Source organism: Mytilus trossulus, chromosome 14 (assembly GCF_036588685.1).
Source record: "Mytilus trossulus isolate FHL-02 chromosome 14, PNRI_Mtr1.1.1.hap1, whole genome shotgun sequence".
Taxonomy (NCBI): Eukaryota; Metazoa; Mollusca; class Bivalvia; order Mytilida; family Mytilidae; genus Mytilus; species Mytilus trossulus.
The window spans coordinates 16,804,741-16,820,274 of record NC_086386.1 but is presented as its reverse complement, the minus strand read 5'-3'; the positions used below and the strand labels follow the sequence as shown (position 1 = coordinate 16,820,274).

At 30.5% G+C, this 15,534-nt stretch overlaps 1 protein-coding gene across 3 annotated transcripts in view; it reads right to left on the bottom strand.

Moving 5' to 3' along the window:
• Window positions 1-15,332, bottom strand: part of LOC134696218 (pancreas/duodenum homeobox protein 1-like) — a 29,087-nt gene extending 13,755 nt beyond the window's left edge. Inside the window, exons 1-2 of one of the 3 annotated variants that reach the window (XM_063557893.1) lie at window positions 15,121-15,332; window positions 14,238-14,715 (exon numbers count right to left, since the gene is read on the bottom strand). In XM_063557893.1, coding sequence (XP_063413963.1) covers window positions 14,238-14,700 — 463 coding nt within the window. In that variant the 5' untranslated portion in view covers window positions 14,701-14,715; window positions 15,121-15,332. Of the gene's footprint in view, window positions 1-14,237; window positions 14,837-15,027; window positions 15,081-15,120 lie in introns of those variants that run through there. The other 2 variants (XM_063557896.1, XM_063557894.1) reach the window with 2 other exon arrangements.
• Between the last annotated feature and the right edge of the window lie 202 nt (window positions 15,333-15,534).

Below are 15,534 nucleotides of genomic sequence, written 5' to 3'. Positions count from 1 at the left end.
TAACCGTCAGCTGATGAAATCGCGATACTTGCACATTAACCTACACGGATTACATTGATATATTGGCCAAAATGTAAAACCATGCAAATTTTATGTAAAAAGACTGTGATATAACTGTGAAATTTAGAATAAACTTTTCCTAGTAAGTAATCTACATATATAGCCAAATAACCATCAGCTGGTGAAATCGCGACATTTGCACATAAACCTAAACGGATAACATTGATATATTGGCGAAAATGCAAAACCATGCAAACCATATTTGAACAAATAGTGATATAACTGTGAAATTTAGAGAAACAACTCTTTCTAAATAGACATATATCTACATTTGTACCTATTTAGCCGATAACCGCCAGCTGATGAAATTGCGACATTCGCACTTTAACCTACACGGATATCTTTAATATGTTGGCCAAAATGCCAGAAATTAATTCTGTTAGATAATATCCATGTTGAACGATGACACTATTACGTCAGTGAAACTTCAATAAAATAGGACAGTTAAAACCAGATCTAAGTTCTCAGTATGATATCAACACAACAATTATCTATCCAATATTATTTTTTGCTCTTAACTTTCTATTCTTACGACAACATAGGAGTTAGGTATTTATCAATACTCCTAACACGAAGCATAAATCCCGCATTCGATTATAGATACTTCAAAATGGTAATTTTGTCCAATTGACGGTAAAATACACGTTCATAATGTAAACATTTAACACCTAATGTATGTGATAGTCCTAATTTATCATCCAAAAGTAAAATTATTGACTAGACTTCACAGCAAGTGTACAACAATTGAAAAAATACGTCTGCCAAATGGAGTGGTTGACGGATTATAAAATTATTACCCAAATAAATAGTACCTTGATTCAACCTGGAATTTTTATTGCACTAAGCACTTTTTACACCTACTAAATATATCATCATTACAAGCAATTCTATGCGAAATCTAGGCAATAATGTGGAAGAGCAAATGGCAATCACAAACACGGTATGCTTCACCAATACACATAGTTAAATGAACATTGGATTATAAAGAAAAATCAGACAGGTGACCATAAGAAAAATAAGAAAATGGGATACAAGACCACGAACAAATAAATGGGGGAATGACTATTAACCTTAAGCAAGTGGACAGAACATATTTGCTAGGCCTAAGACAATCAAAAACACTTTCATACCTTTCACAGCTAGTTTATGACGAAACAGTCATTCCGTTGCATACTATATATAGTTATTATTAAAAAACAACAAAAAGACGATACATATCATTTATACTTGATTTTTGTAACCAACTTCAAATAGTTTACGATTTTTTTTGCATAACTATTTTTATCGAGAATTCCAGCTAAGTTCCAAGCGGGTTTTGAAAATTCATGAATAACAGAAAATATAAAAATGTATCAGTTCAATACTTCCTTTATTGTAGGGAATGTTTGTCATATACAAAGCTTTTAAAAGAACAGAGATAAAAGGCCGTATCGCAGCACATAAGTTGGTCTTACTTTGATGCACGACAATGACGAACGGAATTGTGGCCAAACTGAAGAGTGTTTGTATTTTATCTGTCGGAGTGAGGTAATTCGTGTACGATGACGGGTAAGAATTGCATAAACGGATCAATAATCATAAGAGATGTCTGTCCATACAGAACATGGAAAAAATTCCAATATAGCTGTAATTTACAATGTTCAATATTTTCTTATGTTATGAAACACTGTGTTACATATTTCATACAAACTATGTTTTAATTGAATGATGGAATGTAATTACATGGTCTTACTTTTTTTTACTCGAAAACGATATTCTGACCCTGTTTGGCTACATACGTTTTCAATAATTTCTAACGTAAACAGGGTTTTACTTGTGGTAAATCGAAAAAAAAGTTGGAAAGATTAGATAGTTTGTACAACACGAACATCAAATTACAACGTGCTGCGTAGGACTTGTTTTCACAATACTTGTTTTTCATGTGCCAGTGTTGGGATACTAAAGTAGTTACAATTTCAAAATATGAATTGAAATTGAATCGTTGTTCTCGTTTAAAAAATCATTTCATACGTAGTAATGAAGATTGAAAATTTATATTAATAAAGGCAACTGTAGTATACCGCTGTTCGAAATTCATAATTCGATTGACAAAAAATCAAATCCGGGTTACAAAGTAAAGCTGAGGGAAACACATCAAATAAAAGAGGAGAACTGAGACACAACAGAAACGCAACACTAAGATAGAACACACACAGAAACGAACATTGATATAACAAGATATTTTCCTTATTAATACGGGGCATTTGAAGAACAAAATGGTGGGTTGAACCTGATTTCGCGAATAGCCAAACCTCGCACTTTTATAGCAATGATAAATATAACATCAAAATGACAACATTACATGACAGGACTAAATTACAAATAAATGCAAAAACATTCAGGACAAAGAAATACACAAATAAAAATTTCAAAAGACAAATAAGTTAAAAAAGAAAACGTAAATAAGCTACGCATTTTCAAGGACTACTATTTCTAGGATTTAAATTATAGTGTATGGATAGTGAATGCTCTAAAAAATTAAGGACACGGATAAGTCGGTCAAAATCAAGTGGCAAATTTTAATTGATCATTTTTTAACATCAAAATAGGCATTTAGTATTTGAGATTTTAACTCAAACACAAAATTAGTATGTGTTATAAATTCTTAAAAATAGTATGAAATAATAATAATAATACTCCAATCTCCATGTGAAAGAATAAAAACTGTGTAAAACCTCTTTTTGGGTTGCTTATATTATTGTACAATTATGTTTTCCTGATTTGAGTTCTAGCACCACTGATGCATCGGATGTTGATGAAACGCACATCTAGATTTACAGATTATAAGTTTGATATCGTTAGTGAGTTTAAAAAAATACAAGACCGAAATTGATTTCAGGCACCACATTTGGATTTCGAATATTTATTCTTTCACTGTTATTCGATACTTTAATATAGAAATTAAGACAGTTACAAATGCTGAATAGCAAGAACCAAATATAACGAAACATTACTTAAGTAGCAATGGTGTATCAGGAGGATAACCTTAAAACTAAACATTTATTCATCAATGGAAAAAAATGAAATTTAAAAATCCTATACAGCGCAAATTGTCTTAAATGAATTGTAAAACTGTTAGTTTTTTCCTACAATATGGAAACCAGACGTCTATCAATCCCAGCTATACAATAACAATCCTGTAGATAAACATGTATGCCACCTTGAGATGTTCCCAAAGTAAGTCATGTCAAACACACAAATTCTGTCAAATAGTTGTCCACCACTATAAATTTAATTAAATTTATATTACAGCACAATGCATACGTTTGGTTGCTAAACATGACATTATTTGTAGGATTCGAAGCAGTAAAACCAATATAGAGAGCGATAATCTTGCAGCGATTAGGAACTAGTTAATACACCCGCATTCGCCTGTCATCCCAGTGAAGTGCAATGAAACGATGGGGATGATAAATTACTACTCCCGTCAATGAATAAAAAAGCCTATTTAAATCTTATCCGAGGAAAGAAATGTATCTAGGAAACAACCTGACAGTGGAAAGACGTTTTCGTATAGTGTTATTGTTAGCTGGACATTTGAAGAAAATACAAATAGTAGTAAAGTAATTTATTTGACTGGTTTGTAAACCGTCAAGGGTAAAATATAATATCTTGAATGATGTCACAATTGTTTGTAAAGTCTTAGTTTATTCCGATGTAAATACAAATATTTGGCAATAAAACAATATTAGAAATGTATACAATGAGGCTTGACAAAAGAATTTTTATGCAATGATCAAGCTCGACTTCGAAATCAGTCTGATGTTTTGTAAATTTCCTTTAACAGTTTCGTATGTATTATTATTTAAATGTTTTGCTTCCCTGTTTGTAATTTATTTATTTATTTAACGATATTTTCTTTCTGTTTTCTTATTTTCCAATCTTAAAATCTATTTTTTTCGAAAATTTTTGTACTGGTTATACATTTCCACTTCTTACACAGGAAGACTTAAGTTCCACACTATATTGACATAGCTGTTGATTTCTGTCTGAAAAGCCAGTACTTGTGTTGGAAAAAGGCAATGTTATAAACATTTGAAAACTGAACATATGCGCATGATTTCATTTCCCGACTTTGTTATCAAATTAAGGCACAATTAGTTTACCGTTGTTCAAATTATATTTACTAATTTATTCGTCTTTTAACAGTAATGTTTTGAGTACAAACGTGTTTATTAGTTATTTTTTTGTGTTTCTTGTGTTACATTTAATATTCGTTGCTGCTGTTTTAACCCCTCAAAAGAAACATTAAACATTTCGGCTAACTTGTCACATAGTTTATTCAAATTTAAATGCAAAACCTAATCAAAGATACCAGGTTCATAATTTAGTACGTTTAACAAGTGTTTAGTGTAAGTTGATTTGGCGCAAAATCTGGATAAGACCCTTGGGTGTATGAAAATCTGTTTAATCGATTTTTTTTACTTGCTAAGTTTCATGACGACCACGTCCATTTGAGTCTAAGGTCAAAGCTTTTAATGCAAAAACATGCCAAAGAAACCTTCATACTTAAATTAAAGAAGACTTATAACCATGAACGTTAACAAAAGAGAAATTATAACTTATGTTGTCACTGTTGGAATAATGATCACCGAATCTATGAAAGGAACTTTCGGACGGTTGAACATTGTCAAATTAAGAACATGTTGATGTGAACAAAATTCACAAGTATCTTATGTAGAAAAATACTATTTAGAGTGTATATATATGTCTTGTTATTGTCATTTACCACATTATGCTAGGTCATCCAGGCGGTCTGTTAGGATAATTAACCGTTACAGTGTCTTGTTTAATTTCGTCCTTACAAAATATTTATTTGATTCGTTCTTTAAACATCAAAACTTATCATTTAATTGCCAGAGTGATGATTCAAACATACTTCAAAAAGCAAATATATGAAAATATGTTTCTACAACAGAAATTGTCCACTTTTGGCTTAAAACACAGAGATATCAGGATTACAATTTACCATACGTGTGTAAAAACAAACTTACCAAAGACGCAATCAACCTTATTTAAGAGGAGATTCGGTTTTAATTTTAATAACGGGAGTAAAGTCAATCTAAACGAAAAAGATGACGAAAAATCGCCACTTAAAGTGAATAGTCGGATTCAGTAAAGTTTTTTATGCAAAAACTTTTTTAAAAGAGCTCTTTAATCCTTAAGTTTGGCTGCATCTTTTATAATATAGCTCATATATTCTCCAATGCAAGTGAAAACGGGTGGAGTTTTAGCACGCAGACACTTCAGTGTAGAGGAGGTGAAACATTCTTCTGAAACCTTAAAAAGATCGAACATCTCAAAATATTCGTTAAAGACTATCCCCATCTTATGTTTCCATTTAGCTAGATTATCAATCTGAATTACCGATTAGTTTTATAATGTTTGAAATTTCATCCTTTTTTAGATAAAAAAAGGCGTTCTTTATTACCAACTTCCCCGGACATCTATCTTGTGTTGTATTTGCCCTTTTCCGGTAGCATCCGGTTGGTTATACAAACATGCAGTTTAGATGGTCTCTTTCACCGGTCATTTTCCAAAGATACAGAAAAGTAATATTTGAATGCCTACGTCAAAAAATAAGTTTATATTTTTCAACCATGACATTAAATTGAAATATATTACTTTCTAATAACAATAAAGCCAATGACGTGTGAAAGTATTACATGATACAACAAACGCTTTACCACCATTAAAAAATTGCATATAGCAAAAACTATTTGGAAAAAGTTGTTTAGTACAATGCAAGTATTTGAAGGAAAATGAGGTATTGTATATTTGTACTTATCTAAACCTTCAACTTTATACTTGGTTGGATTTCTAACTGTTTACTTCTGAGTGTCACTGCTGAGTCTTGTGTAGACGAAACGCGCATCTGGCGTATCCCATTATAAGCCTGGTACCTTTGACAACTATTGTCTTATTATGTAGTATGCTAATCTAAACTTATTGTCTCACTGTGGGGTATGGACCTTTGTAACCCGTAAGACATTTAAATTTTGTATTTTATTGCCAATTGTACGCAAAACCTTTTAACAAAACAATGATGTGTGTCCTTGGTGAAAAAAGACACAAACCAAATATCAACTGTATAACTTTTGAAAAAAATGTGAAGAATATCAAATACAGTTCTGTGGACATAAACGCGCACAAATTGAATTTACGTAAATATTTCCATATATTGAATTCCATAAACAAAAAGCATATCGTTTACTCTACTAATTGGCCTCATCTAAAACATACTCACTGGAACTTACATGTATATGTAGAGGTTTATATATATATATATATATATATCAAACCAGGTTGAAGCTATAATTTTCTACTTAACAAAATGCCTGTACCAATTAAGAAATACGATGGTTGATAACTATTCGTTTGATTTTGCAATTTAATTAGGGAATTTCCGTTTTTGAATTTCCTCAGAATTCATTATTTTTGTTATTTTACTTTTAAGCAATCATTGCCCTAGTCATCATCGTATTAAAAAAATAATAATAAAATGTAGAAAATCTCAAGATAAAAACTAAAATTAAAATTAGAATGAACTAAATAAATACTAAAAAACTTCTACTCCAGGAATAGATTACAATACCTGTATTTGGCAAAACTTTAGGAATTTTTGGTCATCGATGTTCTTCAGCTTCATTTATTTGCCCTTTTAAATTTGTTTGTTGCGAGCGTCACTGATGCATCTTTCGTAGACGAAACGGTCGTCTGGCGCAAATATAAAAATCCAATCCTGGTCTCTATGATGATTTTATTTAGATGAGTGTAAATGAATTCAAAAGATTACAAACAGTCAAATAGTCATTAAGATATATTATAGTTACAAAAACACACATATCTTAATATTTAATAAATAGTTTCAAAACCCTTTTTTAATTACCACATCAATGATCGATATGAATGTCTCAATTAAACGATAAAGTTCCTTGAACCATTTGTTGTCCCATATTTAGCTGTATACTAAGGGTTCAAATTCTAAATATTTATCCATTTTTTAAAATTTATTTTTAAGAAAGCCGAAGTTTGTATAAAGAATTATCAATAATAAGAAATAATATAAGGTGCACTTTGGAACAATTCATATGAATATTTGACAAAAAATTTTACACTTTATTTTTCTTCGCATGATCATTTATTGTCAATTATTTGGACTACTACACCGTGATACAATAATCGTAAACACAAACAGCCTAAAAGTATCAACAGTCGGTGTAAAAAAAAAACCTCAAATACCTGGATTAAAATTAGATACGTCATACACGAGTTTAGTACCCAAAAGACTCATCAGCGACACTTGATTAAAAACATTAAAAGGACCAAATATAAGACGAATTTGAAGACCCTCATTCGGAAATATTTTACTGAATACACTATTTCAGTAAACGAAAAAAAAAAAATAGGTCATGACCTTATTATGTTTTGGCTGTATACTGGTCAATTAATTTTTTTCTGAGTGAGGTTTTTTGTTCATCTTGAGCACTCAAACGGTGTAAATAGCATTACAAATGAGTATTACTTGCTCGGATATTACCTTTATTGTTTAAACATAAATGCACTTGAACCGGCCAAATAAGTAGGGGGACTATTTTCTATGATTTGTTAAAGTCGCCAGCTTTCTAAAAGGTTTGAACAGCGGTATATTACTGTTGCCGTTATTGACTTAATTTCCGTCTTACCGACTTATATCATGCTATATTTTAAGGATAAGTTTCTAAATAATCTTCGCATAAACAAATAAACATAAAGAGTCATAATTCATAACTTTCTAATAGTTACGTCTTTTAATTTACTTTTTGAGGCCTTTCTGTGCCAAATTGCTCTTTGTATTTGGAAAATGCCGTGCTATTGTTTAATTTGGAGAAAAAACTAAACTATACAAGGAATAATTGAAAATAAACAATTATATATATATGCTAGATTTACACCTGAATGAAATGCATCTTCTTCAAGAAAGAACATAAAAAAGATAAGTATGACAATTGTTAAAGTGCACAATTTCCTTTTTTATAAATATTTCATTATTCGAAATCTAAGTTTTATACACAAGCCCATAGATTACAATAGCCGTACATAGTTTTGTTCTCGATACACTTCGACTTATATGATGTGGTCTCGTAACTGTTTGATAAGGGTCATTAATGAACCTAGTGTAGACGAAAGCGAGTCTAGCGTACAAATAATACGAATGGAATCTTGGATGATTTTTTTAAGCACGTGTCGAATTCGACAATTTCATCATCCAATCTCTCGTAATAATAAACATCTATAAATAGTTTCACATCTTTTGCAAAAGGATCTTTACCTTTTAATTATTCGTTATTTGTCATTATTATATATTATAATGTATTTGCATTTGTTATTATTTGTTATGGAGTATATCTTGATAATTTTTGTACTTTAGAATCTTGCTTATTTCGTTTTCTCTCACATTATGACAGTGTTGAAACAGACGCATACAGTAAATAATTTTTGGTTACATATATAACTCCATTATCAATAGTACACATATCCTTCGCTTATTCTTGGCACATATAAATATTTTGAGTTAGATAATATTATAAAGTCTGGAACATATGTTATAAATCACAAGCAAACAAAAGAAAACAGTTTTGTCATGCCAAATATGGGGGGAATCAGATGTGACAATCTGTCTACTTTAAAGATCTCAATATAAAGCAAAATTCTCTTATGAAAATTGAACTAATAGAGGAAGATAGTATAGCGACGTCCATTGAAACTCTTTCAGATACAAACACACAGATTATCTCTAACCTGAGATATAACGTGCATCGGCATGCAGGTTAAACATTTCCGACTTTGTTTACATCACTGGTCAGAAAACTCCAAAGTCACATTTAGTTGTGTGATTGGTTAAATCTTGCAGTTTATATCTCAACAAAAGGCAAGATAATTAATTAGAATTATCGATGTTCAAATCTCGCATCTATTAAGAAGATACGATGATTCTATGTAAAAACAAACCAAAAAAAATAAAAGAAGGACGAAATCACATGAACTCCAATTCCAACGAAACATTAACCCTTTAACGTTCCTACCGGTCAATCTGACCGTTAAGCTTAATTTGTGGCGGAGTAGTTTGCATGAAGTTTTGTATCGTTGACAATTTTTGACGTACATATGTGGTTGTGGGCTCAAATTGAAGATCAGTATACCACCAACTTGATTTTTGGTGTCTGAAACCAACAAAATGCAATGCATTATGTCAATTTGCCCTATATTGACAAGATATTTTTTTGGGGAAAACTATTTTATTTTCATTTTTAAATAGAATATTTTCACAAAATGTCACAAGACAAATTGTTGCTGTTTTTTGTTTTAAAATGACAATTTTCATAACTGTGCCGTGATCATTTACAAGAGTACTATCAAAACTGTAAGTAAAACCCATACACATACAAAAAATCTGATTCATAGAGTATCAACACTGAAACAAAACTCAAATTACAAGGAGTTTTCATGTTTTGTTTTGTCAGTTTTTATAGCAAAAGAGATGAGAACACCTAAAATGTGTTAAAAATTGTTAGCCAAGTCGGAATAGCAATAACAAATCTTTGTTTCTTTAGTGTCTGGTTATGAGGGTGTTGGATATCGTATCGCTAAGGTATAGAAATAGTGACATATAGACGAAAAAACGAACATTTCTGAATAACTTTCATACAAATTTGCTTGAAAAAATAATAATTTTCAAAAAAATTGCTTCTTAAGAAAACGAAGTTGGATTATGTTCTCCCAAAATTAATTTCTAGTTTTACAGAGAGGGTGACTTATATGCTTAAATTTCATAAGGTTTCCAATGGTTTCTGTGGCTCAGTGGAAAGATGCACAGTCTTACACCCGGATGATCGCGTGTTCAAACCTCACTGCCGGAGGATGAAAAAATAAATTCCTATATTAAATGAAACTTAACTTAACTTTACTTTCAATTTCAATTAAGACAACTGAAATACATGATTACATCAAAAAGAAAATTTTACCCCCCCCCCCCCCCTTTTTCTCCCCTCTCTCTGTTTTTTGTTACATTCTTAGCCTGGGCACTCAATAATACCAGATTTTCATTCAATATTTACTCAAAATTATTTCCTAAAGCCTCATTGTGTAGGCAGTTATGAATAGTACCTATTTAACATAAACTTGGGCCATTTATTTGACTATGACAAAAATTCTCAAAAAATCCACTATTTTTCGGTGTTTCGAGTCTTGATATTTCTACCAATCAGACAGGTTTTGCATATTTCTGTATAAAGTTTTCACCGATAACGTTGCCGAAAGTCTTCATGCATTAATTTAACACTAAAACTATGTTCTATTTTTGTCACTAAATGTCTGTAAAACCGCTTTTCCGCTTGAATTGTACATTTTTGTCACTTTAATTCAGCATGTCACGTGACTTTTGAGAGATATCACGTGACCAACGTTAGAATTATTTTCCTTAAATCAAGTTTTCCTGAAACCTTGGTCAATTATCTATCAGATGAGTCTTACTTGTCCTTTGAGTGAGCTTTTTATCGAAATGTGCAATTGATTGAAAACAGATATCCTTTATTCGGGAAGAAAAGGTTAAAAATCCTTGAATGTTAAAGGGTTAAGGAACAATAGTTCTTACATCAGAGACGTATTATGTCAGTAAATGTCTCATTTAGTTATGTTTGATGCTCAAGTACAAAAATTAAAATCCAAAATATTTTGCAATTGTTGACGAGCTGGTTAAAACCAGAAATGACCAAAATTTTAGCAATACCCGGAAAAGAAATCCAATACATATATGAAGAAAATCCTTGCCTTAATTAAATATTTTCCAATATTTAAAAACAGTATATTAAATTAAAATAAAATATTTTAACGATTGAAACTTGATAATACTTCAGTTTGTTCTTATAAACATTATCAATAGTGTAAGAGAACGAATATTTGATATTTGGGAATATAATTATAAAAAAAAACCATGTAGATAAAATAACACTGCAACTGGTCAAATATAATGAAAGGCATCTTGGAAATAAATATCCACTAATTGTTTGAAATGGCTCTGCGTAAAAAAAATTAGAAAAAAACTACCAAGGCCACAGACAGTTAGAAGTAAATGTGCATGAAAATGTGCATGAAAAATCAAATAAATCATGCCCAGAACTACAAAACATTTGAATTAATTTTGCTTAAAAATATTTTTTATCAAAACCTGCACAATGTTTGAAATAATTGCGCAATAAGAATGAAAAATCATCCATCCACAAAATGTTAGAAATTATTGTGCATAAAATTGAAAACTGATATCAACCCACATAATGTCGTAAAAATTGTGTATGAAAAATGAAAATGAATATCTAGACCCAAAAATAGTTGAAAAATTGTGCGTGAAAAATATATAGTAATCCATGCGGAAAAATCAGTATTCATGAAGCACCTTTTCGCCAAACAAATATTCATTCCTCATTATGATATAAATGAGTTCATGTCCCCTACAAAATATCAAATGGATCTCCAATGTATTTAGAGTTAGACAAAAAGTCATGAAAGTTTGTAATAGATATTTTGTTGTGGATTTAACTGATACTTGTTCGTCCCAAAAGTTTTTTACTCAAGTATTTGCATAAAAATACATATTTATTTTAAAAGGAAGTTCTACATATACTTCTACTTTAAACGATATGTAAGAAATGATATTACAGCAATCATTAAAGATAAATACCAAGAATAGCTCGGTCTTACATTATAAAATAAAGACAGAAGATATCTATCTATAAGAAAATCAAAAGTATTATCTTGTATATTAATGTGTTATATATATTGCAATTTTAGTATTATTTTAATAAAGTTTATTAAGTCATATCATGTTCCAAATAATATCAAATTCAAAAAGGCGAAATCCCTAAAATCTGAAAATTCAAACGATACCAAACATTAGAGCTCTTGATACACACATTTTCTGAAGAAAATAAATAAGAAAAAAATTCTTCCAATGTTTATATCATTCTGATTAAATACATCACAAACTTATTCTACTTCTCCATGTACTCCATGAACATAAAAGTTTATGTTAAAGAATTTTAGGAATATATACTTATTTAAATATGGATATAACTAATTGCTTTTCTTCCTCCTTTATTTATCATAAGAAATGAATCATTTACTGAGGTGAAAATATGTTTGTTTTAACTATATAAACATCAAAATAATGAAGGTTGGTAGATAAACTACGCGGAAATGGTCTTACCACATAACTAAGGAATATCATGAGATGAAGAAATGTGTTTAAGATTTATAATAAACTTTCAAGGGTGGGTATGTGAATTTTATGAATACATCGAAAGCAGGATTATCTTGAACAAACATGCACTTTTATTTTCTTTCAACTTTTTAAGTCATTACTTAGGACTATTCATTTACGTAACGCTTTCGATGAGCTTATCTAGAATTTAAACAAAAATTTAACTTCCAATTACAACGCCATTTTCTTATACATATAGGACACATGTATCTGAAATTAAAATATTTTAGGGCATCAAAAGTAAAAGATCAATTTCTCTGCAGTAAAGTAGTAATGTTTTAAAATAAAAACACAATTTGTCATTTTTTTTTATCGAAATGAATTATTAAAAAAATAAAACAAAAACCCAAACCAAGGCAAACACTTAAAAACACAAGAAAATAAAAAAAAAACATAAACAAGGAAAATGGAAAGTGAGAAAAGGAAATATTTCATGAATTATAAAAAAAAATTACAATGTTCATATATGAATATATATAATATATTATAAAAAAACCCATCATCGAATCAAATCTACGACATATTGTCAATTTAGGGGGAAATTCAAACCAAGCATTGACATATTTGAAATAAAACAAAATAACCACCTTTACAGTGCTGAATTAGAGGCAAATTATCAAAAAAATAATGTTATTTAACAATATTTTATAAATTCATTCAAAGTAGAAAAACAAAATTAAAATTAGTTTAAAATTCACCTTCATATATAAGTCAGTATATATATAACATCAAATATTATTTTGACTTGCATATTAGAAGATTTAAAATATTCAATATTAAGTAAACAGTAGTATTTGCTTACGACATCAGAACTTGGTCGGATTTGTAGGTGTACATAAACCTATAATGTTAATCCTTCTTCTTAAAAAAGATACTTTTTATAACTATGTACTTCAAACACTACCAACGCAATCCGTGGAATAATGCTTTGCAAAAAATAAAAATACTGAACTCAAAGGAAAATTCAAAACGGAAATTCCCAAATCAAATGTCAAAATCAAAAGCTGAAACACATCAAACGAATGGATTAAAACGGTCCTATTCCTGACTTAGTACAGGCATTTTTTATAGCGCTAAAACTCTCACTTTTATGACAGTCGCATCAAATTCTGTTATTTTTACAACGATGCGTGAACAAAACAGACATAATCGGTAAAATTGTCAAAATATGGTTACAATAGTCATCCCTGTGTTACAATCACAAGACAAACAAAAGATATCTACATGCATAGAATGCAAAAGTAAAGATGACTTGAAAACTTTGTCAAACTATCAACCCACACTGCAACTAACTTAAATAGCCTTCAAACATTACTAGTCATCATCAAGTTGTACTTGATCAATTACTTATAGATAATCCGGACCATTAATTTAAGTTTTAACTTGTAATAACTATAGGTAATTGAATTCTAACAAGAAGTCAAGTTATTTATCAATTTTAATTTCCAGTATTCTGAAAGCAATGAACAACTCTAAGATACAGAAATAACCGATACCATAAAGGACCATTTATCGTCTAATAAATTACTATTTGGTATAATTAAAAACAATATAAATGTGCACGAGTCAAGAAAAATAAATTCATTTTCATTTGACAACAAATTTATAATGCCGAAATAACAAGTCATTTGAAATTAATTTGTACAATTAATAATTATACGCGGACAATAGACTCATCTTCCAGAAACGCAAAGATTACTCCAGTAATTAGATTTCATTACTTTAATGTCGAGTCAATGAAATAAATCACCAGCATAAAAAAATGATGGACGTAGAATATGAAAAAGCATCTGTAGTTGAGAGATTTAAAACACACAAATTTTATAGAAGATGGATTGCCTACCTGGCCACTGTGCTTTCCACTGATGAGCATGAGACTTTGTCGTCTTCATCCATGGAAACTGTAAATTATCCGTATTATTACTTCCTGTCTGGCTCGCACCTGTTGGAGCCGTAGTGGAAACATTTTGAGAATGTGCCGGAGGCGGCTTAGACACTTGTAATGACGAACTGTTCAGTTGATGTGCATTTTGCATGTGAGCTGGTGTTGTGTTTGCCACTTGTGAATGTCTCTGTGGCATGTTTTGCATTCCAACTAATGGTATTTGATGTGTTATGCCATTTTGAGATTCGTTATGAAAAGCTTCATCCACTACAGTCATTGTCTGTCCGCCGTAAGGTCCCTGAAGGTTATGTCTCTGGTAGGCACAAGTTGAGGACTGATTTACAGGATACGTTCCAGGCGGTCCATAATTGTCCGTAGTAAACATTGGTTGTGTATAATAAGTACTATGACCATCCATCATTTATCAGTTATGGATCTGAAATGACAAATGACATTATAGATGTGAAACCATTTCTCGCTGTTTACTTATTCATTACATTCTAGAAACAGAAGTCAATTTTTGTTTAAGCTTTAAGTCACATGATCAAATTGGGGGCCATCTTTACAGTAGCTGTCAAAGTGGCGGACCTTACAAACTGTCAACAGAAAATTAATCTAAGCCATTTATAATGTAACGATTTTCAGTCACAAGTCAGGTCATATCAGGGAATATTGAATCCCATTTAAACATCTTGCCAATAAATGACCTAACGAAAGAGTAATTAATAACAACCGATTAACAACCGACCCTGATGACTTTTAGCTGTCTGACATTCGGCCCTCTCCACTTTTGTAATGACACTTGAAGAAATCTCTTATTATATAATGTTATATATTTTACCTGTGATTTGCTCATATTACGTAGTACATCTGAACTCGACTCGGTCTTTGGTTGATGGTGTGGACACTTTCTTTCATAGACAGTCTTGATAGAGGAATCCAAAGTGAAAATCTCAATTCTCTGATTCATTCATTGGGGTATTACAAGTAAAATTAAAGGGATATTTTGCGTGAAGTGTATTTTAAACGCACGAATGGCAATGTTCACCTGTATATGGGATATCAGGAAAAATTCCATCTTCACCCTGTTAGTAATGCTACCTTGTTTGACCTCTGGTGATTGTCAGTTTTAACACACATTCATCCTAACCATACCCGCTGATGACATGTTGAGATAAAAAGTGATTTTTCAGATTTCAAACACTCGTCATTTTCTTTAGTTTTTTTTCACACTATTTATTACACTGATAAAGCA